This window comes from Myotis myotis, unplaced genomic scaffold (genome assembly GCF_014108235.1).
Source record: "Myotis myotis isolate mMyoMyo1 unplaced genomic scaffold, mMyoMyo1.p scaffold_m19_p_17, whole genome shotgun sequence".
In the NCBI taxonomy this organism is placed as follows: domain Eukaryota; kingdom Metazoa; phylum Chordata; class Mammalia; order Chiroptera; family Vespertilionidae; genus Myotis; species Myotis myotis.
The window spans coordinates 17,487,140-17,501,416 of NW_023416321.1; the positions used below are offsets into that span (position 1 = coordinate 17,487,140).

Below are 14,277 nucleotides of genomic sequence, written 5' to 3' on the forward strand. Positions count from 1 at the left end.
CTGGGCTAAGGGACCCCCCACCCCCAAGCACATGAACTTTCATGCACTGGGCCTCTAGTAAATAAAGTACAACAAAAAAGATTATATAGTCAGTTGCCTTCTAAAGTGATAGTATATACACAGTAATTATTCCTTGAAAACTTGATCACTATTTGGAAATATCATATTAGTGTTTTTTTAAATATCAAATGGGAGAGAGGGTGAATGATTAGATCAAATTACAAAAAATGTATGCCTCCATTTTTATAGTACCTAAGAATCATATTATGATCTCCAGGTTTACTTGTATTGTGAAATTAAATTTCTAACAAATTTAGAAAGATTAAAGCATAAATATCCATAGTCCTCAACCATCAGCTCTTGGATGCAGTGGTTCTCAACCTTCTGGCCCTTTAAATACAGTTCCTCATGTTGTGACCCCACCATAAAATTATTTTCGTTGCTACTTCATAACTGTAATATTGCTACTGTTATGAATCATAATGTAAATATCTGATATGCAGGATGGTCTTAGGTGACCCCTGTGAAAGGGTCGTTCGACTGCCAAAGGGGTCGCGACCCACAGATTGAGAACTGCTGGATTAGAGCCATGATTAAACAGTCCAAATAGCATAATCAACATTCCTATTTAGCTATTGGTCACATGACTTTTTTCTCCCTACACAATATACTTACTTCTCTGAAAGTATTTTGCTTAGCTTACAAATTAATTTGTAGTCTCTCGAATACCCCAGCTTAGCAGTAAGAAATAAGCAACCAGTAGAATTGGCTTCAAGTTAAAAATTAAGAAACTAAATCTGACAGCATGGCCTCAGAAAGAATCATTCACCCATTTGCTCTGAGAAAGTAACGGTTTTTATCAGAGATGGGGTGAAAATGCTGATCTCATACAATTCACAGTCCTTTACTCTATAGGACGGGGTAAAGATTTTTAAAAAGTGTTCATGTTGGTAAATATTTGGAGTTATTTATAAGGAGAATCCAAAACACATGCAGCTCAACATTATTATTTTACCTATTCATTCACCCAACAGTTTTTAGTTAGTTTTAATACATGCCATCCCATTTTACACATGTGTTTTAATCTATTAAATTCGAATCAAACTATATGTACTCTCACATTTATCAAATAGTAAACAGAAGAAAAATGATACAATATCACAGCAATATTCCACCTACATACACTTTCAATAAACAATAAAATAACTAAAGTAAAATTCTCGGGAGGAAGGCCAAATTAATATGCTTAATTTTATTAATTTGTAACTTGAAATTAATATATTTCCTTCCCCAAGTCTTTGTCATTGCCAGCTAAAAATAAATGGAAATCTATATTTTAAATATGAAATCAAACATATTTTACAGCAGAATTGTTTAGCTATACATTCATAAACCATTGAAGTTGTGTGCTTTTGTTGTTGTTAATCCTCACATGAGTATATTTTTCCACTGATTTTTAGGGAAAGTGGAAGAGAGAGGGAAAGACAGAGAGAAACATCGATGTGAGAGAAACACATAGATTGGTTGCCTCCTGCACAAGCCCTGACTAGAGGAAGAGCCTGCAACCAAGGTATGTGCCCTTGACTGGAATGAAACCCAGGACCCTTTGGTCTGCAGGCTGATGCTCTATCTGCTGAGTCAAACTGTCTAGGGCCATTCAAGTTTTAAAAGGTTATTTTTCATAATGTAACCATAAATTAAAGCTCCTCTTGATCCCTTTGTTAATGGTTTTCCCTATTAAGAATATTAACTTCTTTTGGAGTCCTAAACTCTAATACTTGCAGCTTATTCTTAATGGTCTCAAATGGTTACCCTTTCCATAGAATGCTTTTTTGCTGCTGAAATAGAAAAAAGACAGTAAAATACTGCCATATCTATATTGCAACAGAAAGCCTAGTTTAAAGAGGGCCACTTCCTACTTTAATTCTAACATATCAAAAAGGCATATTTAGAACTGTCTATATCACTTTCTACAATTCTGAACTCATTTTGACAGGTACTACAATACTTAAAAAATTTTAAGTAGACCTGGCCGGTTTGGCTCAGTGGATAGGTTCAGCCTGCAGACTGAAGGGTCCCAGGTTCGATTCCAGTCAGGGGCATGTACCTTGGTTGCGGGCACATCCCCACTAGGGGGTGTGCAGGAGGCAGCTGATCAATGTTTCTCTCTCATTGATGTTTCTAACTCTCAATCCCTCTCCCTTCCTCTCTGTAAAAAAGTCAACAAAATATATATATTTTTAAAAAATTTTAAGTAATCCCTACCATTTTTTCATAAAATATTATAAATTTCTATTCTAATGATTTTTTGTTAATGTTAACATAGTTTTTAAATACTGCAAATGCCAAGTCTTATATTGCTGGCTTCATGCAGTTAAAATCCCTGTTAACTGGTATAAATCAAAAGTGTATAGAGAAATTTTTTATGTTAACATTTTAACAGCACTTTAGTAGAAATAGTTACTATGACTACAAATCTAAGTAATACCAACAATGATATCCAAAGACAAGTAACAAACAACTTTTAACCACCCTGATTTTCAGAACCTTTGGATTAACCAGACAGGAAAAATTATTTACATTAGGAAGCCTTGAGAGAAAAATGAGTGGAGAAGGAAATTCATCAAAATGAGCTGAAACAATAATGAAGGGAAAAAAACGCAGTATCGATATAAAATGTCATTTCCATCAAAGAGACACACACAAAACACCCACTCAGGATCCTTGTATTAGCTGTTCCCTCTTCCTGGAGCACTTTTACCCCAGGTCTGCACAGCGTACTCCCTCACCACCAGTGTTAGCTTCTCAGCGAGGCCTCCTCTGACCACACTATGACAATCACAAGCCAGCCCACCCCACCAGGCCTGTCATTCCTAATTCCCCTTAATGTGCTATTTCTCTTCCATTGAACTTCCCATGTAAAATATAACACTATCTTATTTTGTTTATTGTCAGTCTTCTTTTCCTCCCCAATAATATGTAAGCCCCTCAAAGGCAGAGATTTTTGTCTGTTTCATTCACTGACCTGTCTTCAGTGGCTAGAAGAGTGTTTACAACATAGTAAGCACTTGAGAAACATCTGTTGACCGATGACTGAATGAATGAATACACAATTAAGTATAAAATAGACTCAAAGCAATATTTTTTTGTGTTCCTTCTGTTTATCAGGTAAAGTTAAACTTGATTTTAATTAGCCAAGAGGTCATATAAATAAATGTACACATAGGTATACAAATTACTCTACATTTTCCCCTTTAATTTCTCAAATCAGGAACACATAATTACCTGCATCTTCCAATGGAGCACAGAGCAATGGGATCACCTACCACAGCAACCAGGGACTGTGCTCTTGTGATGGCAGTGTTGAGAAGTTTGTAGTTAGATAAAAAACCATAATCTAAATCCTCTGTGGAATCTTCCAGCAGTTGTTCTTTCTTTTTAATTGGTGTCTGTTTATGTTTACAAGTATGCCTTGTCCGTACTGTGCTAAGAAACAAAACTCTGAATTGCTTTCCTATTAAAAATAAATAAAAAAGACTTAAGATTGTTATTCTGAAGGACTGATAAAATAAAAGCATTTCTTTCTGCCTTTTTTAATGTTATTGCTAAATGACAGGTATTGGCAAGGATGTGGAGTAACTGGAACTCATGCACGGCAGGCGAGAATGTAAAATGGTATATAAAACACTATGGAAAATAGTATGGTGGTTCCTCAAAAAATTAAACATAGAATTAACATGATCCTGCAATTCCACTTCTGGGAATCAATCCAAAAGAATTAAAAGCAGGGACTCACACAGATATTTGTACACCCATGTTCACAGCAGCACTATTCAAAATAGCCAAAAGGTGAAAGCAACCCAAGTATCCATCAACAGATGAAAACATAAATGTGTATATACATATATACATATATAAAATATTATTCAGCCTTAAAAAGGAAAGAAATTCTGACACAGGCTACAACCTGATGAACCTTGAAGACATTATGCTAAATGAAATAAGCCAGCCACAAAAGGACAAATAGTGTATTACTGCACTCAAATGAAGTACCTAGAGTAGTCAAATTTATAGATAGAAAGTACGATGGTGGTTGCCAGGGGCTGGGAGGAAAAGGGAAGTGGAATGAACACATAAAAATGGTTAAATGGTAATTTTTTTTAAATTTTAGTATTGCTGGAACCAGCCTTAGTGATTCCGAAGTCCCACTCAATACAAGGAACCTTCATTAAAGCAGGGTCATCTAACCTCCTGCTGATTCCATAAGGAACCCTTATTGAAGATAGTTCGTACAATAAATCTCTAATGCTCTTTCTTATAGTAACACGTATATTCCCTCTTTCTATGAACGACCTCCAAATATTTGAACACAGTTTTCACATTAGGCTTTTCTTCTGTAGGCCAAACAATCCTACTTCTTTCGACTACTCCTGGCTCCCCTGTGGCAGTTTCTATAGCCAGATCTCCGTTGGGTGCTTCCTAGTTTACTAGTTCTATTCCTTCTAAAATGTAGCCAAATTCTGTGTGATCTGGACAACATGTGGTACAAGGGAGTTATTTTTCCCCATGATTTAGAAATTATATTATTCTTACTCTTGTATATTACCATGAAACCTGAGATTGTACTAGGCTTTTTCAGCATTCACATCATAGTGTTGTTTCATTATTTAAAAGCACAAATTTTATAGCAACTAGTTGCTGGTAACCATTCACTGAGGAAAGTCTGCAGATGGAAAACAAGCTGTGCCTTTAAAAATGCATTTAAGCAGAACTTGCTTGCCAGGTAGAAGTTTGTAAAAATCTTTATGAACAAATTAGTCCTCAGAATGTAACAACAGTAGGCGTATGCTACAGATAGCGTGTGTAATTTATACAATTACAGTCATAGAAAAAGTTAATTTGTTCATACTTCTTTTATTTGGATATAAAAATCTAACAAACATATAAATGAGCTCAATCTTTAATTGCCAAATTTGGCATTAAAGAACTTGATATGAAATGAAGACATAATTACTTCTCCAGGAAAGAGATCTTGAGAATTAAAAATCCAATGTGCACACACTTTAAGATTTAATCATCTGAATAACTTAGTTTGTTTCAATTAATACTCACCTTGAACATTTAGCACCCTTTCTACATTAACATCAGATAATCTCTTTTTTCGAAGTTCAGCACGTATCCTAAACACTTGATCAGCATATGGAGTCACCACACCGATACTGCCATCATCTAACTTCCCCCATGCTACTGGCCATTTCCTTCTTAACTCTTCCACACGCTCCACCACTTCAAATACCTTTAAACAAACATACATACACATATTAAAAGTTATGCAAGTGTTTAGAGAAAAGAATATGGTAACTGAAATAGATGTATAAAGGATTCCATTTTATCATTTTAAAATTACCTCTAAATAAGAATAATGCTTTGCTTTTATAAACACATTGAGAATTAAAACATTTTATTTACATTTCAAACAGTAAATTCTAAAATGCACTCAGTGAAAACATGAAAATGAGACAATGTAATGGCAACTGGCCCCTCCCTTTACCCAGTCTCCTCCGTTCTTAAATAAGGACAGGTTTAAGTTCCTGTGTAGGAAGAAGGACAAGGATATGGCCATAAAACTGACAACCCCATTTAGGGAAACAGAGAAGCAAATCCTGACAGTCTCAGTAGTTCTCAGTCCACTCTCTCCAGATCAGGCAAAAGAACCTAACCACCAACTAGAGATGCCTAGAGTGAGTGCCACCATTCAGTCTCAGCAGTGCAAGGTCTAGCACTGCCCTTCCTCCACTGATATAACTAAGCAGAGCAGCCAGCATCTGGTACCTAACCACTGCTGGGACTAGGACAAATTTGGATCAGAGACAGACCTTCAGAATTCACTGTTATCTAGCAGTACAACTTCGCCCAAGCCATTTCATGAACCTTGCAATAAAGTAATGGCATATTTTACCCAAATGAATATTTTAGATGCCATTTATTGGGCTCTTAATGTAGGTCAATCTATTTTAATTCAATGAATTGACCAAACCGTTTCAATGCTTAGCACAGTGGGAAATACAATAATTAAGAAAACATGTTCCTTGCCTAAGAGATTACTGTGCATTTAGAAAACAAATTCCCAATTAAAAATATATATATAACACAAGCTCAATAGAGGATCAGACAAGAGTCTAGAGAGGAAGGAGAAATATTTTTAATGTCTTTTAAATATATTATTTATTTATTTACGGCTAGAGGCCCAATGCATGAAAATTCATGCACTGGAGGGCGAGGGGGGTCCCTCAGCCCGGCCTGCCCCCCTCTCACAGTCTAGGAGCCCTCAGGGATGGGAGGCGACCCGGCAATCAGGGGAAGGTGACTCCCCCATCACACCTCTGCTGCTGCCACTGCCCGCAGCGCAAGCCTCGGCCAGCCCTGTCTACCTGCGCCTCAGGCCAGCCCTGGGCAGCTGGGCAGCCGCCATCAGCAGCTTGCCTGTTCCTTGGGCTGTGCCTGCTTGCCTGAGCCTCAGTCAGTGGGGGGGTGCAGGAGGACCCAAGGTCCCCAGCGGGGCTGAGGGAACTAGGCACCGCCATCTTGTGGCTGTGGGCGCCGCCATCTTGTGAGGGTGTGATGGTCAATTAGCATATTCCCTCTTTATTATATAGAATTTACTAATAGTATATAAACTGACAGCATTAAATATAGTGAGTAAAATTTGACACTTTTTATTCCTTTCAAGAACTTGAAGATTATTGAATAGAATGTAGTTTCCACTTCCAGATACAAATTCAATGGATGATAGTCACCCTACTGTTATGATGATATAACAGCAAGGGCATCAAATACACAGACTGTCCAAGGATTCTGAAGAGCAAACTGGGCTGAAGACATGGTGATCTCATTGTAAGGAATAAGACAAGAGGGTCTGAGTACAAAGGAGGTGAGTGAAAATTGACAGATGGTAACTCAAATCTACAGAAAGAAGTTAAAAGAACCAGAAATAGTAAATAAGAAGGTTAATGCAGCAAACTCTCAGAGTCCTTAAAGGCATAAAATTATATAATTGTAACAATGTATTGTTGAGTTGTAATATACATAAGTATAAAATAAAAAACAATAATAGCACAAAAAAGGGAATAGAGAAATGTAGGAGTAAAGTTTCCATATCTCATTAGAATTAAGTTAGTTTAAATCTGAAGTTGATTCTGATAAGATGTATACTGTAAGACATAGAGAAACCACTAAGAAAACAAATCAAAAATCATTAATGAATAATTAAAGGAATTAAAATATGACAAAAGAAAAATGCACTTAATGCAAACAGTGGTAGTAAAAGAGAAAAGAAGGGCCAAAAAACACATGATATAGAAAACAAAAAGCAAAAGGCAGAGGTTAAGCCCATATCAATAATAACATTATTAGTAAATTAGTGGACCGGTGCACAAAACTCGTGCACATTAAAAGAGAATTAATAAGAGGAAACATTTTAATATTGCTATTTGCCCTTTCTCTATAATAGAAGTGTCAGAGATGAGAGAAAATTAGTAAAATGTATTTGAAAATCTCCCTCCTGTCAGAGTCTGGGGTGTGCCGCGGGACCCAGAGTCAAGTTCCCATCCACCCGCGCACGCCTCAAAATCATGCGAGACCCAGACCCGGCCGGCCCCACACCCGTCAAGCCCCGCAGGGTGGGGGGGCACAGCCTCAGGTCCCCTGGCCCCGGTGCCAGGGTGAGGGGCATGGCCTCAGGTCCTCCGGCCCTGGCGCTGGGGCGGGGGCACAGCCTCTGGTTCCCCAGCCCAGCCTCAGGTCCCCCAGCCTGAGGCAGGGGGTGCGGCCTCTGGTCCCCCGGCTCTGGCACGAGGGCACAATGACCATTTGCATATTAGCTCTTTATTATATAGGATTTATTATATAGGATGTAAGTGATTTAGACAATTTGATCAAAAGGAAATTCTTTTTAGACTAGAATTAAAATAAAAACATAAAACACGATGCAATGATTTGGTCTATAAGAGACATACTTTAGATTCAAAGGTAAAGATAAAAGGATAAGAGTGAAAGGGTGGGAAAACATGCCATGCAAATAGCAACCATGAGTTAGCTGGAGTAACTATGCTAATATTAGACAAATTGACTTTAAAACCAAAAACAAAATGTTACCAGAGATATAGATGGACATTTTAAAATAATAAAAAGGTCAATCCACAAGAAAGATAAAACAATTATAAATATATGTAACAACTAACTACAGAGTCCCAGTATATATAAGGCAAAAAACATGTCCCCTCTCTGCCATAAGTTCCATCATACCTGGTGGATTTGTTTTTTAATAACTGTACAAGTCTTTCTACCTCTCACTTATCCCATCTTAATTGTTTCCATAGCTCCTCTCTTCACACTGAATTTCTCAAGGTTAAGAATCATGTATTGGTGCTTAGTGTTTAAATTCTGCTTCCCTCCATCCACCAACTTGGCATTATATTGAGACCATTTCATTATTACAGGATATGAGTACAGTCAGAATCAAGAAAAAAAAAAAAAAAGGCCGAAACCGGTTTGGTTCAGTGGATAGAGGGTCGGCCTGCGGACTGAAAGGTCCCAGGTTCGATTCTGGTCAAGGGCATGTACCCTGGTTGCAGGCACATCCCCAGTAGGAAATGTGCAGGAGGCAGCTGATCGATGTTTCTCTCTCATCGATCTTTCTAACTCTCTATCTCTCTCCCTTCCTCTCTGTAAAAAATCAATAAAATATATTTAAAAAAAAAAAAGAAAGAAAATAAAAGGGACAGAACCTAGAGACAGAACCTAGCGAGAGAACATGGCAAAAGATCCTGGGCAGAACCTGGCTACAGAACTTGGCTGGAGAACCTAGACAGAACCTGGCTGAAGAACCTGGCTACAGAATCTGGCAACGGAACCTGACTGAAGAACCTAGACACAGAACCTGGCTAGAGAACCTCGCTATGATGATCATCTGAATGCTGACTCCATGTCATTCCTTCTTCGCTGACTCTGTCCACACCTTTGGAGGCCCCTGGACCTGCTGGGGTTGGACCCCAGCAGCAAAGTGTTCAGAGTAGTGCCTTCATTTAGTAAGCACAATACATGTGCTTGTTGTATAAATAGAAATGTAATTCATCATCAACATTAAAACATGCGAAATTTCTAAAAAAAAAAAAGAAAAGAAAAGGGATGACCTTTCTCACTCTTTTATTCTGCCATGTTAAGCGTGTGAAAGACACAAATTCATATAATAGACAAACACATGATATAAAACAAAAAAACATGTTCCCCAAACAAAGGACAATTATACACAACAAAAATGCTGTAAATATTCAGCTCCAGATTCTTTAATTTTCCTTTTAATTTCATCCTCTGTTCTAAGATCCTTATGACTGTAAGTCTGTGTGAGTCAAAAGTATTTTTATAATGATGAAATCTAAACCATTCTCAAATCTCATAATGTCCTCCTAAACTTTAGTCAGAACCTCTATACAAGAAAAAAATCTCATGTTTCCCCTATTGATGTAACTGGTACCACTTGCTTTAGAACACTTGCCTCTCTCTGTCAGCACTCACCCTACCATGGTTGGTTTCCTAGATCTGAGTTTCACTTATACATACTCTACCCTCAAAAAAAGTCCAAGCATGCCTACACTGGTATTCAAAACTTGAAAATCTTGCCTATAAACCAATGAGCTTCTACTCCTAGCCCAGGCAATATCTATCCCACTCTATCAGCCCCAGTGAACAAGGATTAGTTTTTGCCCCTTGAAGAAAGAGCCTCCAGGCTCTTTTCACTGGAGCAACTCACTGGGCTGAAGAAAGTGACTAAACAACCATGGTCTAGTTAGTGGTGAAGTTCAAGGTGGCTTCACATTTCTCTAAAGTTACATAGTTAATATTTAAAGTTCACACAAATCTTTGTGTTTAAAATATGAAAAATATTTCTTTATCCAACCCCCAAAATTTTTTTAGTATATTGACAATCTAGGGCAGTGGTCGGCAAACTGCGGCTCGCGAGCCACATGCGGCTCTTTGGCCCCTTCAGTGTGGCTCTTCCTAAGCCTTAGGAGTACCCTAATTAAGTTAATAACAATGTACCCACCTATATAGTTTAAGTTTAAAAAATTTGGCTCTCAAGAGAAATTTCAATCGTTGTACTGTTGATATTTGGCTCTGTTGGCAAATGAGTTTGCTGACGACTGATCTAGGGTGGTGCACCTTATTTACTCTATAGCTTGCAGGTTTCCTGGGAAACACACATGTATGTCCCCATGAAGGAACAGTGGCCCTGGCTGAGAAGCTGAGCCTCTGGCAAACACCAACCCTGCCTCAAGATTACAGTTAGGGCTCAGCTCTGACCCCTGGTGGCAAGGCAGGACCACCAAGCCTGCTAGAGTTCAAGCTTGCCTCTCCATGTCAGCACTCACCCCACCATTGCTAGTTTTCTAGTTTCTAGGTCAGTGGTTTGCAACCTGAGAGTAAAAGTAATAAAGAAAAACCTAGAGTTATTTGTCAATATTTCAAACATTTAAAGAAAAGTATACCTTTTCTTAAAATTAAATGGCACAGACTAACTGAAATGTCAAGTTTCTTTGCTTTCCGCTAGGATTTTATCAAGTGGGTACTATTGATTTTCTTGTACCAACTTCTAACTACAGGCCTCTGATCAATTTTTTAAAGAAAAGTGAATTACTATTACATCATAAAAGCCATGTCTTTGAAAATAAAATGAGTAAAGAATGGGACTTAAGGAATAAAGCAAGATGGATATCGTAGATCAAGAGCAATTCCCCCAATGATTAACCAGGAACCTCCCCCCAGCCCTTCTCTGGGTTTCCTGTAGTCCAAAACTCCATGCACTGTGATGACCAGAACTTATCTAAAGGATCTCTGGCTTGCTGACCCCTAAAGACTTCACCAACTTTTTGTCTGCTGCCTGATCTGACCCCTCATACTACTCACACTCTTCTGAAATTAAAGTCACATTGTAAGAGGACCATATAAGTTGTAGCACATAATGGGTTAGCAACATCATCACCTCAGTCTGTGTGATCTCTCTGGAGCACAGAATTCTGCAATTCAAATCTTACTCACTTAAAATGATATGTCATTTGAGTATGCACAATAATATATAATCATAGTCTATTTTAGATGGCTAACAATAAACCTATATAATAAAAGGGTAATATGCAAATCAACTGAATGGCCAAACAGCAGAACAACCATCCGGACGACCATCCAGGACCACACTATGACACCCACTGGTGCCAGGCCAGCCAAGGCAGATGCAATGCAATTGGTTGGTGGCCCAGCCATCACCCCATAATCACCCCGCAGAGGGAGGCCCAGGCCACCGGCCAGCGGGGCAATCAATAGGGGGGCTCCACGATTGCCCCGCAGAGGGAGGCCCAGGCCACCGACCAGCGGGCAGGTGGGCAGGGCCTCCCTCTGTGTAGGAAGCTCAGGTCCCGAATGCTGGAGGCCAGAGAGAAGCCCGGGTCCCAGAGGGAAGCCGGTGTCGGCAGCCGGGGGAAGGCAGGCCTACTCTTGCACAAATTTCATGCATCGGGCCTCTAGTAATATATATAAAATAACACCAACTTTTCTTCTCAATGAAGTCATGTATTTTGTATTTTATCATAAGACAACATGTAATTCAAAGGTTTTGTTTCCTATAGGAGATTCATCTTAACCAATCAGTTACACAAGAAAGAATGAACTTTACATACTATTTTCATGTAAATGAAGTCAACACCTAATAAGATGTCAACCCAAATTTTTTAATAAATGCTCTCAACAAGACCAGGCTATGTGACTGTGAACTATCAACAATTTGCAAAAGAACTAAGGTACCTCTGCATTATTATAATAAGCTGTGCTATTTTTTTCTTGTACATCTTCCCCTCGAGCTGTAAAGAAAGTGAGTGGGTAGAAATCCTTGTGTGCTGGTTGCTTTCCACTGGCCATCAGTTTGCCCTCATAGAAGAGCTCAGAGGTGTAACTGCAGAAAAAGACCAAAATAAATAAGTAAAGAGCAATCTATTATCAAAATTCAATTCACCCATAAGAAAATAAATATATCAGTCAATCCTAAAAATGTTGCTTTATGTCCATGATTAATTTTAATCCAAGCATCTAATACCAATGAGGCCAAGATTTTCTCCAAAATCACAGCAATGACATCAGAATAGGCTCCGAGCCGAGGCCGGTTTGGCTCAGTGGATACAGCGTCGGCCTGCGGACTGAGGGGTCCCGGGTTCGGTTCCGGTCGGGGGCATGTGCCTGGGTTGCAGGCATATCCCCAGTGGGAGATGTGCAGGAGGCAGCTGTTCGATGTTTCTCTCTCATCGATGTTTCTGACTATCTCTCTCCCTTCCTCTCTGTAAAAAATCAATAAAATATATTTAAAAAAAAAAAAAGAATAGGCTCCGAATTGCTAAATGAATTGATTTGGGTAAGGTACAAAGCCAGAATACAGAACGAAAAGGAATAAATGACGACAGTTCAATACCAGATGAGAATCTTGCTCTGTGAGGAAATGTGCTAGCTAGTATATTTTCCTGGTTAATAGATTTAGATCATATATATGCAAACAAAGATATTGAAACAATACACACAACTGAAGGACATTCAAGTCTTTAACAATAAAATGAATACATTTTGCAGAAGAAGATACCAGCTAGTACTTGATTCATCAAGGACTGCAGCGAATGACTGGCAACAATCAAAAAGGAAGCACATACTGAGATATTAACAAAGCCACAGTTAAATCTAAATTTTTATATTTATTCTATTGCTTTCAGAGAAACCTAAAAATGGTTTTCACATGACTGACATAATCAACATTATTAAATCATACTAAACTTTAAAACATTTTAAGTTTTTGGTTGAAGGAGGGGCTTTCCAGAGTGCTGGGAATGTTCTTTTTAATGATCTGGGTGCCAGTTACATGGGTGTACTCAGTTTATGACTATTCCCTGAGCTGTCACTTATGATATTTTTATTTTTATGGATGTGGATGTGTACTATATTTAATAGAATCCTTTAAAAAGTTTATTACTAAGTTTCATGGTTTTCCTTCCTCCCTTCCTTCCTTTCAAACAGATTCCTTGTATAAGACGGACACAATAAGCAAACCATTATATAGTTTATCAACATATTTATTTATTACATCATGTATTTTTACACGTATACTATATATTCAGTCACAGAAAAATATATCATAGCTAGTAAAGCTTAAAGTGTTAGTTTCCAGAATTGCCCTATTCTGTGAAAAATCACAGCTCTGACTTCTGAAGTTTCTTTTACAAACATAAAAGTAAACATAATCTGCAACTCAGGAGACCATGTAACACTGCTGGGAATAATTGGTCCCTAGAAACAGTGCTGTTTTGAGTCCCCTCCAGCCAGATCACAGGAAGTGTGATACAGAAAGGGCAGTTCACACCTACTTGATGATAGCTTCATGGGACCGGTAGTTCTCACAGAGGAGGATCCTGCATGGGAACTCAGCGGGGTAATGCTCATAGAGTCGATCAAGTAATGAAACATGAAGGTTTCTCTCCCTGGCAAACTCGCTGTAAACAAAAGGACTGAGCTGTAACAGACAAACATACAGAGAAAACTTAATTAAATATATGAGTAGTATTTTTTAACCTACTCATTAAAAAATCCACTATGCTGGCCCAGCCATTGTGGCTCAGTGGTTGAGCATCAACCTATGAACCAGAAGGTCACAGTTCAATTCACAGTCAGGACACATGCCCTGGTTGCAGGCTCGATCCCCAGTGTGGGGCATGCAGGAGGCAGCCAATCAATGATTTTCTATTATCACTGATATTTCTATCTCTCTCTCCCTCTCCCCTCCTCTCTAAAAATCAGTAAAAATATATATTTTTTAAAAAAATCCACCATGCTGAAACTTCTGATGTACTAAACTTCAACATGCTGAATGTTAGAACAAACAAAAGAAAATATATTTTCTATGAACAATTTTACTAAATTGAATGAGGCTAAAATTTCTAACTTTTCATTTCACTCACCTAGAGTTCCTACACATAGGTTAATAAAGGGCTCCTCCAACATATTAAATAGCCACTACTCAATAATTTCAAGAATGCAACCGATTGCATCATTGGGGGAGTCAATCAGTCAGTTATTTCACTAAAATTGATGAACTATTCATAATGGTGAGCTGGTAGGACATTTTGCATATGAATATAATTTTTTTAATAATTTGTAAAATAATCTTTTTCTCATGACAAAGTATAAAAGGAG

At 38.2% G+C, this 14,277-nt stretch overlaps 1 protein-coding gene across 11 annotated transcripts in view; it reads right to left on the reverse strand.

Moving 5' to 3' along the window:
- The window catches only part of HELZ (helicase with zinc finger), a 124,792-nt gene that overhangs the window by 48,097 nt on the left and 62,418 nt on the right, over positions 1–14,277 (reverse strand). For 9 of the 11 annotated variants that reach the window (XM_036339887.1, XM_036339888.1, XM_036339882.1 and 6 more), the window contains 4 exons: positions 13,452–13,597; positions 11,854–12,001; positions 5,113–5,296; positions 3,286–3,514 (listed from right to left, as the gene is read on the reverse strand). In XM_036339887.1, the coding sequence (XP_036195780.1) occupies positions 3,286–3,514; positions 5,113–5,296; positions 11,854–12,001; positions 13,452–13,597 (707 nt within the window). The remainder of the gene's footprint in view (positions 1–3,285; positions 3,515–5,112; positions 5,297–11,853; positions 12,002–13,451; positions 13,598–14,277) is intronic. The other 2 variants (XM_036339890.1, XM_036339889.1) reach the window with 1 other exon arrangement.